The sequence below is a fragment of the Equus asinus genome, chromosome 4 (genome assembly GCF_041296235.1).
Source record: "Equus asinus isolate D_3611 breed Donkey chromosome 4, EquAss-T2T_v2, whole genome shotgun sequence".
NCBI lineage: Eukaryota > Metazoa > Chordata > Mammalia > Perissodactyla > Equidae > Equus > Equus asinus.
This window is the reverse complement of record NC_091793.1, coordinates 40,378,432-40,395,369: the sequence shown is the minus strand read 5'-3', so window position 1 is coordinate 40,395,369 and position 16,938 is coordinate 40,378,432. Positions and strand designations below refer to the sequence as shown.

The following is a 16,938-nucleotide window of genomic DNA, read 5'->3' as shown; positions in this document are numbered from 1 at the left end:
AACTATGAAACAATATTCAATGCCTTTCTATAATAATTTTTCTTAAGTTTTCTCTGTGAGATGCTAAAGACAAAAAAACAAATAGCAATTTTAACTCCAAAGTACTATTCTTGAAATCTGTAAGAAAAAAAATACAACTTTAATTAAGCTAGGTTAATAGAATTCTTTAATGTATTTTCAGAGGAAAAAGAAGTGAAGAGTTTAAAAGCACTCAGAATAACATAGACTATAAAACCTAGGATTTTTGATTGCTTATTGCAGCATAATATATGAGTCTAATTTTTATTGTAAACCACCATTAAAACATTATAAGAGAAAATATAAAATGGTTTATAAGGCTATAATGCTATCCATTTCCAAGGAAAAGTTATTTTCTCCTCTAAGTTACACCAAACATACCTCATGCACGGTGCCCGCTACACATACCACCTTCCTTACAGGAACATTTCTTCTGGGACCAAAGGTGAACTTGAGCTAAACCTAACTGAAAAGTCTAATATCGCACCATATTTTCTTTGCAGGAAGGCAAAGGATAGCAGAATGTCCTTTTTGATATCATTTTTCCTTCTCTCTACCATAGCAAAAGGCCAAAGTACAATTGCGCATTACTAACGAGCTTGTTGTGCTTCCCACAAGCTAATTCAGTGGGGAATACATTTTCCTTGAGCATAAATAATCCTTTGTCCCTAACAAAGATCCACAGTAAGAAGCTTCCGAGACCATTTTTAAAAAATGCAGCAAAGAAGCTGCTCTCATTAAAATAAGGAGTCCCACATAATCAGACAAGAGCTTGAACAGTTGGAACTGCCAACCCAAAACAAAAGAAGGCCTAAATTATAAGGCGTGTGCAAAGCAAGAACAGTGACACTTTCACAAAGAAGCTATCACAAGAATGTTTAGTAGTTGCACTTTTTATGGAAAATTCAACAAAATTCATTCTATAAAAGAAAAGAAGGATTTGTGCACAACCTTCGGTCATTGAACATGAGCAGAAAAGACTTTTATATATATATTTTTTCCACATCACTCTTCTTGTGGAATGGAAAGCACTACTTTTAAGATGACAAAAATATATCCATCTGTATTCCCTTTAAAAAGAAATTACTTAATAAATGGCACTCAAGTTAAAATGTATCCTCATATATGAAAAACTATCATGCACACAAATATATGCTTTTATTGGAAAACTTTCATAAACTGATGATATTGTATCAGTGACTCATCAATTAATTCATGGGTACTCATTATGTCCCAGATACTAAGAGCCAGTTATTGATATTTTCTAGTCATTCACCATTCTCTTTCTAAACCATTTTTGTGTCTCAGGCATTTAATCCCAAGACTAGCTTCTTTTCCATAGTTAGCCCCATTCCCAATCTGCATCACAATCACAATTCTTGCATCTCACTCATTTTATTATCTATTTTCCTCTTTTCTATCTTTCCTAAAAGTCTCAGTCTCTATTTTTTTCACATAACCAATTATACTGATTCAACAACTCTTCATGCTTGGAGCTGCATCTTAATTAGCAATTTATTGACTTTATCTTGTTTTTGTTTTTGTCTTTCTCTCTTTTTGGAGATTACTTCAATTATTTGCCAACTTGAGGATGTCTTTTTTCCCTTAGATTTGGGCAAAGAAGGACCTCTCATGTAACCAAGTCCAAACTATACTCTAACCCTGATGAAAATCTTTCACAAGACAAGGAGCTTACACAGAGATCATGGTGAAGAATTCTACACTAAACCTGGGAAAAAGTTAGAAACATAAAATGTGCTCATCCACCCAAAACTTGAACAGATTTTGGGCCTAATGCAGTTTCCGTCATGAGATCCTCAAGGTGATTTATGGTAAGGCTCTTCAGGGCAATTTGACTTCAGATGATAATGGAAAAAAAAGTCAACTGCTGAACTGATCCTTTGTCCCATAGCTGTAGGCTCTGAGGCTGGGTACATTTTTATTCCTCACCCACACATAAGATATGGTGGGGAGGGCACAAGGTGGCATGACTCAGTCCTGGTACAAACAGGGGCCAATTTGGAAAAGAATTGGAAAAAAAAGTTAAAAAATAGGGTAAGTTTCTTCAGAAAAATAATAACATGAACCACCACTGTACCACACACACATTCAGCACTCAGCCACTAGATGACTGCCAAGATACACAAGCTGCAGGGCTATGATAAATGCCCAAGTCAGGGCAGTGGTTACTGCTAAGGAGAGGGAGGAAGATGAGATCGGGAGGGATGCACAGGGGACTTTCAACTGTACCAGGAAGACTTTAGTTCAAGATAGGTGGTAAGAACACAGATGTTAATACGCTAGTCTGCATGCCCTTCTGTATGTCAAAAAGCATTTCATCATTTTTTAATGCTTTATTTAGAAAAATAGTTGAAGAAGATATCCTCTCTGATTTGTTCAAAAAAACTTTCTCAGTTTTAAAATTTTGAGCTAAGTATTTCCTAATTACTGAATAGAGAAAATAGAAATGTTACATCCATACCAAACACATTTCATGTTTTTTTATGTGTACTAAAATAACTCACCATAAAGACACCACTGTGTTAGTAGAAAGTAGCAGACACATCTGGTTTGAATTCCAGCTCTAGCATACACTGGCTATATGACCTTGGGATCATTAACTTCTCTGAGCTTCAGTGTTCTCACCTGTAAAATGGAAGACCACTACTTGCCTCATATGGTTATTGTAAAGATTAAATGAGACGATGCAAATAAAGTGCCTGACACATAGCTAGCACTTAACAAATGAGTTGTTATGATTAATACTAGGATGAGACATAATTATAGTTCATTTAATATAATTTATCAAATTAAAAAGGTAAGAAAACAAGGATAATAATACTCAGAAATCATTAAACATAATTTGGAAAGCATTTACTAACATAAAAATAAACATGGTTATAAGTGAAAATAAAGTTTTAAAATATCCACGTAATAACTGGGAAGATACTCAAGTATAAATTTGTGACTTACAACTCTCTTGCTAGAAGAAAAGTCTTTAGAGTTTAGCTAACATAGGCCCTTTGCTCCCACTCAGCCTGTCTCCTCATTGTCCCCCCTATCGGTTTCACTCTATTCTGTTGCTATACAGCTGTTCAGGCTATATGCTTTTTCATGTGCTGTACACTCATTCAATTATTCAACAAGTATTTGCTCACACCCTTTATTGAACTAGGCAGCAGAGGCAAAAGACACGGCGATGAACATAACAGACCTGTGACTGCCCTTATGGAGCGAATACATTCACTTTGTACGTAGCAAATACATGAATGAACACACAATGTTAAATCACGATAATTGCTTTGAAGGAAAGAACAGAGAGAGAAAGAGCACAGGTCTACTTTAGACTTAGATTGAGTGATCAGAAATGGTTTTGTTGAAGGAAAAATACAATTTTGAAGAATGGTAGGAATTAGCCAGGGAGAGAGGAGGAGGAAAAGTTCTTTGCATAGAGAATAATTTTTGCAAAGACTATGAACAGAGAAAGAGTTTGGTGCATTCCAAGAACTGAAAGAAGCCAGTATGGCTGAAGCATGGAGAATGTGTGGCTTAGGACAGGGTTAAAAAGGTAGGCAGTAGACCCATCAAACAACACCACAGTGAGGAAACTGGATTTTTTTTTTTTTTTTTTTTTTTTTTAGGAAGATTAGCCTTGAGCTAACTGCTGTCAATCCTCCTCTTTTTGCTGAGGAAGACTGGACCTGAGCTAACATCCGTGCCCATCTCCCTCTACTTTATATGTGGGACGCCTACCACACCATGGCTTGCCAAGCAGTGCCATGTCCGCACCTGGGATCCGAACCGGCGAACCCTGGGCCGCTGAAGCCGAACATGCGCACTTAACTGCGGCGCCACTAGGCCGGCCCCGAAATTGGATTTTTTATTCTAAGTACAGTGGGAAAAGTTTTAACGAAGGGAGAGACATACTCTAATTCACAGTTTTAAAAGAGCTCTCTGAGTGGGAAAGAGAAAGATGGGAATGAAATAATGATGGGTTTAACAGAGAAAGGGGGGAGGAAAAAGAAAGAGGGATGAATAGAGAAGTGGGGAAAAGAACCACAGGAAACAATGAGAGGAGGAGAAACAGAGGGGTAGAAACAGTGAGAGGAAAGAAACAGAGCACATAGGAAATGAGATGGAAGGTAGCCTGGAAGGGGAGAGTTCGGAATCCACAGCAGTAGTTCAGTGACAAACGACAATGATTGCGCTAGAATGCTGACACCGTTTCCAGTGGAGAGAAGTGGATGGATTTGATATCTATCTTGCAGTTAGAATCAAGACTTGATAATGGCTAGAGATGGAGGGGTGAAGGAGAGGGATGTAAGGGCAGAATGAAGTGTCAAGAACGACTCCTAGGTTTCTGGCTTGAGCAACCAAGCAAACAGAGCATTTACTGAGGTGAGGATGATGGAGTCTGAACAGATTGAAGCTGGGAACACAGCATAGATAGGTCAAAAGTGCTGCATTTTGCTCATGTTTAATTTAAGAAACCTTTAAAGATATTCAAGTGGAAATATCAGGCTGGCAGTTGGAAATACCAATCTAGAGCTAAGAACAAAGCTCAGAAGGAGAAAGAAATTGTCAACAAATGCTTGGGAGGTAAAGCCACTGGAAAGAATGAGATCATCTGAGAAAGAAGTGGAGAAAGCACTGATAAGGGCCTAAGAAGATGTTCTGTGAAAATCCAACATTTAGACATAAGAGGAGTCAGCAACGGAGATATAGAAGGAACAGTTGAAGAGATTCTTCATCATCTCAACTAATCCAGGTTTATAACTTGATTACCTCCTCCCAGTAGCCCCTTCTAATTGGCCTGAATTAATTCTGATTATATCTTTAGCTCCTGAATTCACATAACATTTCTCTCAATCACTTGCCTTTACAGTGCTTTAACCATTTTGAGTTAATTCTGTAGTACACTGCTTGGCTAAGTATAGCAAAAGTTCCTGGACTGCTGTTGGAAACAGTGTTGATAGAAGTCTCAAGCCTAAAGTTCAGGAAATACTTTTGGTGAGAGAAATGTGAAAATCTCTAGGAAAAACTGGGTTGTCTCCCTTCTCCACAGGGTTTCTGCTGTAGAAGAAATGTGACAGCAAATCTTGGAAGCAGCCACATAGTAGACAAGTGTCTTACAGAAGACCTTTTTGGTATTATTTATTAGTTATTATTTGTTTTATTTATTAGGTGACCTGAATTGATAAATGATTTTGCTTCTCACTCAACATGTCCAAGGTGAAATATGTAGAGTGGTTACTAGTCAAGGCACCAGCAGGTCAAGAGAGCTGCCTGATATACCAGCGGAATCACTAAGAAATAAGTAACCAAGACTGATGTGTAGGCAGAGGATCCAAAGGAACAGGACAGAGTAGCTGTGCCAAGGGGCAAGGATTCTGGGGGCAATGTGCTACCCAGGAATTCATATGACTGTCCCAGTAGACAAGTGCATTTTTATTACATCTTAAATAAACTCCATTTGTGGTAGATAAAATAATGGTCCCCAAAGATGTCTATGTCCTAATTCCCAGAACCTGTGAATATACTACCTTCGTGGGCAAAATGGACCTTACAGATTGAATAAATCAAGGACCTTGAAATGGGAGATTATCCTGGTGGGCCCAATGTAAGGACAAGAGTCCTTACAAGAGAGATGCAGAAAGGTCAGAGTCAGAGAAGGTGATGTGAGAACAGAAGCAGAGAGAGAGAGAAAGAGATGTCATGACGGAAGAGGCACAGGGAGAGGGATGTGAGGGGTTATGCTGCTGACTTTGAAGATGCAGGAAGGAGCCAAGAAATGCAGGTGCCCTTGTAGAAGGTGGAAAAGGGAAAGAAATGGACTCTCCTCTGGAGCCTCTAGAAGGAACACAGCCCAACTGATATCTTTTTTTTTTTTTAGCTCATTTTAGATTTTTGACCTCCTGAACTGTACAATAATAAATTTTTGTTGTTTTAAGCCACTATGTTTGTAGTTATTTGTTCTAGCAGTAATAAGAAACTAATACACATCTTAAGTGAAGAAAGGAAGATTTGCCCAGAAGGTCAAGACATTTGACCTAGAGAAAGCAATACATATCCAAAACACGATCAGAAGATGTAGCAAGCCCAACATGTTGAAGTAATGAGAAAAGGGCACCAGTTGTATATAGCATGCTAAAAAAAAAGCAGCAAAATTTATAGGCAAAACCCATTGAGCGCTGTGTGTTTGCTATCATCATTGTCATCAAATGGCTCTGCCTTTGTATGTCTCAGATCCTTCATTCATTCACTCACTCATTTAAATATTTACAAAGGCTTCCTGTGTTTACTAGCACAGGGAATGGCACCAATATTCACCAAGTCACCAGGTCATCCTCGATTCCCCCCCCTTACACCTCCACCTCCTCCCAGGTCCCTACTTTACCACAGCCAAAAGAATCAATGACCATATCTTGTTGCTTCTACCTCTGAATTTTCTTTTCAATAACTATGGCCACCCTTCTAGGTCAAGCCACCATCATCCTTGTCCAGGTTTACTCAAACAGCCTCCAACCAGTCACCCCTTCTCCAGCCTTGCAAGCCTCCAACCTGTTCTCCATGTACTGCAGCCAGAGCTATCCTTCACAAACTCCATCTGAGGACATGTTACTACTCTGCTTAATACCCTTAATGGCTCTCGACTGCCTTCAGGATAAAGCCCAAACTCCTTAACAAAGCCTTATGGGTCCCTTCTAGCTCACCTCTTGACCTGTACTCTGCAGCCGTACTGAACTTCTTTTAGACCCTTCAAGCACCATGCTCTCTCATCTCCGGCTCTTTGCACAGGCAGATCCATCTATGTGAAACACTCTTCTTCCTCCTCTCTTCCAGGCTCACTCCTACCTATCCCTCAGATTCAGTTCCTCTAAAAAGCCTCTCTGAACCCCCTCCCCAAGTTAGGTTATACAGCAATATATGCTTCTATTTTATACTTTTTAAAATAAGATCCGTAAGGGGATAACATTCTCCATTTCTTCTAATTCTATGTAGAAATGAGTGCTAAAATTGGTAGTGGAATTACTCCTAAATACAATAAACGTTGCATTTTTTACTAAAGGAATATGAAACAATAAAGAAACAAATCTGTGGTATATTCATTTAAGGAAAAGGCAGCTTCTGAAGCAGATGAAGACTTTTAAGAGAAAGAAATAAGATTTTAACAGTTTAATAAAACATCACATGTTATTTGCAAAATATAGAGACTGTTCATTTGTTGGGAGTCTCTGCTTTTTTATCCGAAATTTTCTTTTTGCAATGTTTGCCAGAGGTTCAACCTGAATAACTTAATTTTATATTAGATAGAATTGTCATAAAATTTTGTGGGATACAAAATTTTTTTTAAAGAACTTAAAATAAGTTTGCCTTTATATATAAAAGACTTTGTGGAAAACATACACACACACACAAGTACTAATATAAAGAACTGTAAACACATTAAGTGTCCATTAACAGGAAACTGCTCAAATAACTCATGGGACATTCATACAGTGGATTCATTCAGCCACTTGAAAGAACAAGATAGAGTCATATCTACTGATATGAAAAAATGTCTATTATATGTTATGCAACCAAAAGAAATCTGCAGGACAGAATATAGATTACGTCACTGGGATCACAATGTCTTTTAAATTGTGTGTAAAAAAAAAAACTTCTGAACAAAGTTACACAAGTTTTTCAACAATTTTATTTTCGGAATCAAAAATATTAACAAGTCATCCATCAAGGGAAAACAAAAGTCATTATGTTTAAAACTCTATATAAAGTGAGCCCTTCACCACAGCTAACATTATACTTTCTTACAGATAAGTTTATGTTATGTTGTATGATAGTAGGCAGAAATCTCTATCAGTCAGCATGTCAGCAATATCCAGCATGTGACTAATGGTCATAATACTGTAAATTCATGACACTTTCAGCAGAAACTAAGAAACTACACTTAATGTATCTGCTATATTTTATTACACATGCTCTTTGGAAATTAGTAATTCATTTATAAAATACATGGTAACTTTCTGTTAAAACAACATACTCTGTAACAATGTAATAACTTGAGAAAACTTTTTGAGTTTTTAGGAGAAACACTAAAGAAATACAATTATAATTATTGCCTGTATCTTGTAAATGTTACTTCTTAGGCATTTTTCTATGGCAGTTACATTTCAATTAAAAATAGGGAAATCAAAGTGGGACAACTACCTGACAGACTCAAGTTTCCTATTCTCTCAAATTCTATGTACAGCAGATAGTTCATTAGGTATGTAAAGGTATATTTGATGTCAAAGGATAGAAAGCAACAAGTAACAAGAAGAAAGTGAAATACACACAGACATTCATCCACAGGCATGTTACTGTAAAAGAGTAAAATGTAACAATACATAGTAAACTTAATCCCTTACTTTCTTCATCAACACTCCGCTTGAAAAAAAATTACTGAAATACCTGAACTTTCTTCTCTTATCTCAAAACTGAAATTAAGATTTACAGGGGGGAAAAAAATAGAAGAGTGCTGCTTAGTAAAAATACAGTGAATAAGCAAAAACCTAATAGGTTAATAAATTAGGAAACATTGATTCTGAACTGACCAATTCTCCGAACATCACTGTACTCATTTAGTTTTTTAGTAACACCACGTATATTGTTGACACTATTCTCTTATCACACACTTTGACATACCATCACAAGTTATTTTTCATTATTTTTTAATTAATGAAGTATTCAAAATAAACCCATGCCCATGGCAGAAATTAACCAGGGCTATCCAAACAACTCTGAACAGAGAAGTTGCTTAATGCTGGGAATATAAATGCAAGGGTGGTGTGATACAAAAAAGAGGCTGGATGTTGGAATGAGACACTCTGGACCGAATTCCAGGAGGATCTCGATAGATTATTTCCTTTCTCTGAGCTTCAGTTTCTTCATCCATAACATGGAGACGACACCAACTACATCGCAGGATTACTAAGAGACTTAACAGCAATAATATAAGTAAAGCAGCTAGAACATGGTGCCTGCACATTCTAGATAATAATGTGTTTGATAAACAGTAACAAGTGCTTAGTATGCGTCAGATACTATTTTAAGTGCTTTACATGTATTAACTTAATCAATGAATGAAAACTACCACTACCTATGGCACTGCCTTCACCTTCTGCTCCTCTTTGCCCTTTGGGGATAGCTTGAAACTTTTAATCCAAATTAAACAGCAGAGAAATAACAATAGCTATGTGTCAGGCACTGTACTAAACTACTTATATGGATTATTTCATTTAATCTTCACAAAAACTCCCGCATCAAAAAGGTAGGAACTATTATTAATCTTATTTTATGGATTCGGAAATTTAGAGTTAGAAAGATTAAATAACTTGCCTAAGGTCACACACACAGTAAAGTCTGATTTCAGAGCCCACACGCTCAGCAACAACGCTACACTAAAAAGAATACTACTTTCATTTCAATAATGTCAAAATAGGAGAGACATCTACTATTCAAAGTCTGTTGGTTTTTAATGAGGTTTTGAAACAGATGAGTCAGACAGACGTGAATCAGGATCTATACAGGAAGATTATCCCTAGAGTTTCCACTTTTTCATTCAAATCCATTCCAATTTCTTCCCAAAGGGAATCTGAGGTGATGAAAATGCCAACTCCTAATCACTTAAATGCCAAGGAAGATGATCAGATAGCAGTTCACAGACAGCTTACCTTCTGAGAGAGTGGTTATTAGGGCTCTTCACACAAGCGAAGCAAACCCATACTCTGACCTAGACTGGGTCTACAAAAAACCATCTCTTCACCTAACGACTCGACCAGCTACTCCACCACGCGGACCACAAAGAATACTAAACCCATAAAATTCAATCCCTGGGTTTGAAAATTCAGTTAGGAACCAGGGGTGACTGAATGGGGAAGTACGCCCTCCAAAGCTTTCTTCTGATTTCCAGCGCGACCTACAAGCCTTCCTTTTTTTTTTTTTTTTTTTTTTTTGCAAGCCTCCCCCAACGCAGCCCCTCCAAAACTGAGGAAAGAATAGGAAAGAGACTGAAACTCTGCCAGAGGACAAAATAACGTTCTCTTTCCAAGGTCACTAAGTTCATCAATTCTCCCCGAGGATGATGTGGAGCAATCAAGTGACCCCATACGTGCTAGGCGCTTGGGGATAAGGTGTCCCTGGAAACTCTCCACTAGCTTCAGGCTCTGATCCCTCTTCGGATTCTAAAGCAGAGTGGCAGCAGCTCCAGATCTCTTCCCCAGCCTAACGGGCCTGCACCCGCCGCCCCCCGCCCCGGCACACCTGTTGCCCCTCACAAGGCACCGCGGTGGGCAGGTGAAAGGCAGGCATAACTTCACCTTGACGGCCCCAGGGACCAATCAGAGCACGCGACTCCCGCAGCGGGCCAATGGCCGAGCGTCTTGGAATCCACAGCTCGGGGCCCAACTAAACCACCTCTTCGACTCCGCGCGAGCAGCCCCCAGGCTGAGGCCCGGCAGCCCCGAGAAGGCGAGTAAAAGTTCGCGAGGAAAAGAGAAGGCAAACAGGGAAGTACTCACCCGCCCTGGCGCGTGAGGGTCACTTCTTCCTACGGGGCGACATCTCGGCTCAATCTCTGCCGTGCCGACACGCCCCTGACCAACTGCCGCCGCCGCCGCCGCCGCCGCCTCGGCCTCACCATCTGCCGCGGTTCGCCGCCGCCTGTTTCGAAGGGACCAATCAGAAGGCGGAGAGAGGGCGTGGCTGGAGTCCCCGCCCCCGAGCCGCCCGGGGAGCACGCGGCCTGAGGGCGCCTCTTGTCACCCCGGGGCGCGCGCCTTCCAGCGCCCGGCCTCTCACAACTCTGGCGGCCAAGCCGCATATTTCCCTGAAAGGTGAAGAGGCTTGCTCACAGAGCAAATCCTCCCATCGGGCCCGTCAGCGACAGCAATAGCCCTTCCTATTTGTCCCGATAGGCAGGAGAGGCGAATCGACCTCGCCTGTAAGCGTCTGGAATGTTGCGGGGTAGAGTTCAAGGGCCTGCCCTGAGTTTTATCCTGATCTGTGAAGAACCCCTTCCAACCCTAGATCCACTGGAGATCTGACTGGACTGGGAGCGCCACTGTTGCCGGAGACAAACTGTCACCCAGCCACAATGGGAGTCTGAAGCTGAAACCTTTCAGAGAGAGCCCCCTCCTCCCGCGAGGGGCTGGAGTGAGGGAGGGAGAGGAATCCTGTAGCGCCAGGCCACAGCTAAAAGCGAAAAGAGGATTTGGCTCTTCCTTCAGGAAACACAGGAAGGGGAGGGGGTGGTGGGGAATTAACCTCAACACAATGAGGGATGCTTACTAGCTCTAAGAGTTGAGGGAAAACAGACTGGTCTTAGATGTAACAATACGTAGATGGGTCTATGATCACTGTAAATGTGGCTTGTTAATAGCCGGGGCGGGGGGGCGGGGACACGACTCAGTGGCTCTAAGCCAAGAGGCCCAGGCTCCTCCCCTCCTGTTAGTTCTGTTAGTGTCGCCTCCCTGAGCCTCAGTTCCCTACCTGTGCGGGGATTGAGCTAGAAAAATGGTCTCTCTCTAGCGTTTATTCATTCATTCACTCATCAAAAACAATGAGGAGATACTTTGCTGAAGAGACTAAAATAAATGAGACAGTCCCTGCCTTCAAAGTGCTAAGCAACATGGTAAAGGCTCAAGGGAAGTCTGGGGGGGCCTGTGAGAGAGGGAACACCTAACAGTCTCCAAGGGCGATGGTCAGAGGTCTGAAAGGAGCTGAATTTTGAAGGATGAGTAGGAATCTGCCAAGAGACAGGATAATCGGGACTATGGAGTGCTTTCCAGGCAGAGAGAGCAACAATGTTCCAGAGATGTGAGAGTGCCTGGAATGTTCTAGGAGTAGTAGTTCTTATAACTAAAGGTTGGGGATCAGGACATGGACCACCCTGGAGGAGCAGGCCCAGATGAAAGGCCTGGTAGGTGCTAAGAAATTTTGATTCTTTCTTGCAGGCAATTGGGGTTGATTATAAAAAGGGAGTGGTATGAATAGATTTGTGTTTTCAAGCATTTTTGAAGGAAGGAATAAGACTGGCAGCAATTCTAAAAATTAAAAGATGACAATTACCTAAACGAGCTCAGCAGGGACGGTGAGGAAGAGGTGTCCCGAAATACCTAAAAGGCTGACTTATCTGGACTTGGTTATCATGTGACAGTGATGCCGATCTAAGGAATACAGGGAAAACAACTGTGGGGGAAGAAGAATGCATTTTGGTTTGGGGTGTGTTCAGTTCAAAGTGTGAGAGGAATGTGCAGGTAGAGGTCTTCAGAAGATAGTTGGAAAGTTAAATCTGAAGCTATCAAAATATGTATGTACACTTTTCTACAGAGCCTTCAGAATAAGTAAATTGGTTATACAGATCTTGTTTGATGGTCATTAGTTAACAGTTCTTTTATTTTTTCTAACTTGTATACTGTGTGCCTAAACATTCGAATACCACTTACTAAAAATTGAAGCTATGCTATATGAGGTATGTACACAAACATTTTCTCTGTCTCTCATACACGCACATACACCCCACTTAATATTTCTAAGCCATTTACTGATACTTTAGCTGCAGGGTACTTTACAGTTGCTTTCTTTTTATTCTCATTGTCTATTTGGTTTGTCTTGGTAACTCCTCTACCTTATAAAGATATAATACAATGTGGTGGCAAGTGAGCCTCAAGTCAGGAAATCTGTGCAGATCACTTCTCTTCTAAGCCCATATTCTTCAATGGTTAAATGTGGGATTGGGTAAGCGTTCTCTTCTAGATTCTTTGATTCTTGTTGCTTTTCCCTTCTGTATAAAAAAGAAAAAAGTTGTCCTTGTTGCTTTCTCAGCCTCACTTTTATGTTGATTCCCAGTTAGCACCCCACTCCCTAAGTGCACCTACCGTCTTACCTTGATTTTAACACTGCAATTAGTAATTGAGGGTTCCATCTAATGAGCTGCAATCTACTTTCATGTGTAGATTTTCTAATTGGTGGTTAGGTTAATAACCATATATTAGAGGCTCTTGCTCGACTTGAAATTGGCATGCTTGTAACACGCAGAGCAAGCCTCAATAGTCTGCTTCTACCAGATAACAAATTCTATTAGTTCTGACGTTTCCAGAATTGTGAAGATGTGCCTCACTTTAAGAAAGCACCATGCTTGGAAATCTAAATTTTAAAAGTTATTACATTAGGAATAATCATTCATCTGACTAAACATCTGTACAGAGTACAGAAGGTTCTCTTATAATCATATAACCTTTGGATAATGAAGTATGATTTGACTTTTTCACAGCCTTATGAGGATGCTCTATGCTTAAAACATGCCGTAGTTGTTGGAGATTTTATTTTTGCTTTTTATTGGTTTATTATTTGTTTTGCTCTGCATTTTGTGGTTGCTGCTGTTGTTTTTAATGCTTTGACATTAGTGAGTGTCAGTCTATGGATTGTGCCTTTTGTGAAGTACTGGATGAAATTTTGGAACAATAGAGATCTTGATTCTTTCACAATTAATTAAACTACTCATTCCGCACATAATCTAGGGAGAGCCAACTACATTAAAAACAATAGTAATATATATCTTAAAGGGATATTACCAATTTACACCAACAAACATTATGTATAAGTAAGTTGGTGATACAAAATTTTATTACAACAGTTGTGACTAATACTAAACTGTTGTATCTACGTAGTGGGCTGAATAGTGACCCCCTCAAAATTCATGTCCACCTGGAATCAGAATATGCCCTTATTTGGAAATAAAACCTTTGCAGATGACCCCCTCCTCAGGTTCAATAATTTGCTAGTATGGTTCACAGAATTCAGGAAAACAATTTACTGTTACCAGTTTATCATAAAGGATACAACTAAGGAACAATCAAATGGAAGAGGCATAGGGTAAGGTATGGGGTAGTGGGGTGGTGGAGGATGGCATGGAGCTTCCGTGCTCTTTCCGGCACACCATCCTCCCAGCACCTCAATGTGTTAACCAACCCAGAGGTTCTCCAAACCTGTCCTTTAGGGCTTTTTATGGAAGTTCCATTACATAGGCATGATTGATTAAATCATAATTAGCCATTGGTGGTAGACTTCAATCTCTGAGGTTCTCTCCTTTTCTCAGAGGTCTGGGGATAGGGCTGAAAGTTCCAACCCTTTAATCATATGGTTGGTTCCTTTGGCAACCATCTCCCATCCTGAAGCATTTAGGGGCCTACCTTATTAGCATAAACTCAGGTATGGTTGAAAGGGGCTTATTATGAATAGCAAAAGATGTTGCTCTCACTCAGGAAATTTCATTTTAGAAGCTCTGTGTCAGGAATGGGGATAAAGACTGAATATATATTTCTCATTTTATCACAATGAATTTTCCACATGAGAAACATTATTATTTGCTGTTACAGGGTCTTAACCAGTTGAATAAATCCAGACCTACGAGATTAACTCCTAGTGCTTTCTACAGGGCCCCATCAGTTCCAGCTCATTTTCCCCCACTTTCTCCACAGATGCCTTGTGATCTGGAGACACCAAACCACGCTCAGTTCCCCAAACTGAATCTCCTCCTTCAGACATTCAGAACTTTACTCCTCTGTCTTACATGTCCTTTCCTCACCAGCCCTCTCCCCTGGTGGGCCTGCAACTTCCTCTTCATTCATCAGCTAAATCCTTTTCCATGTAGGAGCTGATATCTTCATTTTACAACTGTGAAACTAAGGCTTAGCAAGGGACTGTGCACCCTATGTCTCTGCCTGAGATTATCTGTGGTCTTTTAACATCTGCACAACTCCCCCCACCATTCCTCCTTTTGCTCCTGTCATCTCTTTCACCTTGAATCCCTGTCCCTCTTACTGTGGCCCACGGAAGTCCTGGCGATCCTTCCAGCCCAAGGGAAATGCCACCTCCTCCCTGAGACTTTCCCAGGTGAGCCGATAGAACTTTCCTCTCCTCTTCTTTGTAAGACCTTCCAGGCAGTTAGTGTCTTAATCATCTTTGTATCTTTCATGGAGTTTAGCAAAAGAATCTTGTACTCGGTGGGGACTCGTGTTTGTTGTTGTAGCAAATGGGACCCAACTCATGCTAGCCCCAACTCACTCCCTTTTCCACTGACTAGCTATTTTTAGGACTTCAAGGTTGCCCTAGAATTTTAATACAAAAAACCGTTTGTCTGCTAAGCAAGCTCCATTTTTGCTGACTTCAGGAGAAAGGGAGATAGAAGTCCATTACTTATAGAAGGTATTTTATTGTATTCAGCAAAGGATAATGGGGAGAAGAATGCAACAGTATAACAATGAAGGAAGGAAATGAACTAATTCCTGCTTTGGGGGAAGTATATAACAGCTGTGCACACAGCTGTAGGAGTGTTTTCCAAAAGCAAAACAAAACAAACAAAAAAATGATTAATTATATGCACTGAAGCCAATAGTGAGCCCTTCTAAGAGAGCAAAGGGAATGTCCTATCACTGGAGTTATCTGCATGCTGTGAATTTGTAAATGCTGCCTCAAGACCCTAATTATGAAAAGGGATTGTTTGAGGGGATATTTTATGTGAGAATCATTAACTTTTCTGTACACTATTCTCTTTGAACTTCAAAGAAAATGAAATGATCAGAGGGCTATTACAAATAAACGGCTATTCACCAGGGCTTCTACAAAGATGAGAAAAGCACCATTCATGTTGTGAGAGTTTATCTTTTTGTAAATTACCCCCTGGGGCTCAATAGGATGTCATTCATCATTTAAAGAAATAAGAGTTTGTATATTTTTCAAATTTTGTTCCCAAAGAAAACCCTGTTGCCATTATGTTCGGTTTATTGCCAAAGTTGAACACAACTCTTTAATAAAATATATGCAATAAAGTAAAATGAAGAGCAAAATGAGATGTTCCCTATTTCAACAGATAGACTTGAAATAACGATAAATTTAATTAGGCAAACAGGGCATGCCAATTAGAATGAATGATTCCCTGAAGCCTTGCAAAATACAATGTAGAGAAAGTAATTTTATCTAGCCCCATATTTACAATCGTGGATGTTATATAATTACTACATAAATATTCATCAAAATTCTTGTGTGAAACAAAGTGCAAATGAAGTAAAGGAAAGTTATACATCAGATTTGTATTGTGAGGAAAATAACAGGTTAGACCCTTCCCCTATGATGCTCATCACTGCACATCCCAGATTTCACAGAGGAGTGGGGTGAATTTGTGGTCATTCACTCTCCATGACATCAGCATCTCTGCATGGTGATGGTTGAATGTCCGCAGTTCAGTCAGGCGACCCAGGAGACAGGCGAAATGTTGAGGGTTTTCAGGCTGATGGATCTTGCACAACTTTTGTAACACATCAAGCAGTGGCTCCTGAAGCTTCTCTACTGCTTCTCTATCCTTTATATATTGTCTGTCTGTTTTGAAGTTTTAAATAAAATGACAAAATTTAAAAAATGGAAAGTTTTAGTTTGGCGTAATTATAGCAATGTTAACTTTTTTGAAATATAACTTACAAATGTACACTTAAAATGTACAATTTAAGTGTTCAACTTGATGAATTTTTACACACATACATATATACTCATGTAATCACTAGATCAAGATATAGAACATTTGCGCCTCCCAGAAGCCTCCCTAAATTCTCCTTCCAATCACTGCCCCCAAAGGTATCCCACAGGGTAGATATAAGCATCATTTCTGGTAGGTATAGTCCAAGGAGCAGAATTGCTGGGTCATAGGATATATACATGCGTAATTTTAGTAAGTACTGCCAAAAAGTTTTTCTTTTTCTTAATTATAGTTTTTTATGATAAGACAAAGTAACAGCCAGCTTCTGCCACAATATCATGTATGAAAAGTGGTTTAATGCTAACATTGTAATTATGCTTTATAAATCATGAACGTGGCATCACTTATTC

The 16,938-nt window shown here is 39.7% G+C and overlaps 2 protein-coding genes across 6 annotated transcripts in view; both read right to left on the bottom strand.

Annotated features, from left to right (window-relative positions):
- GAS2L3 (growth arrest specific 2 like 3) overlaps positions 1-10,694 on the bottom strand; it is a 36,570-nt gene extending 25,876 nt beyond the window's left edge. Inside the window, exon 1 of one of the 2 annotated variants that reach the window (XM_014835068.3) lies at positions 10,578-10,694. The gene's annotated coding sequence lies outside the window, so the exon portion shown is untranslated. Of the gene's footprint in view, positions 1-399; positions 644-10,577 lie in introns of those variants that run through there. The other variant, XM_070507137.1, reaches the window with a different exon arrangement.
- Positions 10,695-15,248: 4,554 nt separating this feature from the next.
- NR1H4 (nuclear receptor subfamily 1 group H member 4) overlaps positions 15,249-16,938 on the bottom strand; it is a 71,353-nt gene continuing 69,663 nt past the window's right edge. For 3 of the 4 annotated variants that reach the window (XM_014835067.3, XM_014835066.3, XM_014835064.3), the window contains one exon: positions 15,254-16,434. In XM_014835067.3, coding sequence (XP_014690553.1) covers positions 16,196-16,434 — 239 coding nt within the window. In that variant the 3' untranslated portion in view covers positions 15,254-16,195. Of the gene's footprint in view, positions 16,435-16,938 lie in introns of all 4 variants that reach the window. The other variant, XM_014835065.3, reaches the window with a different exon arrangement.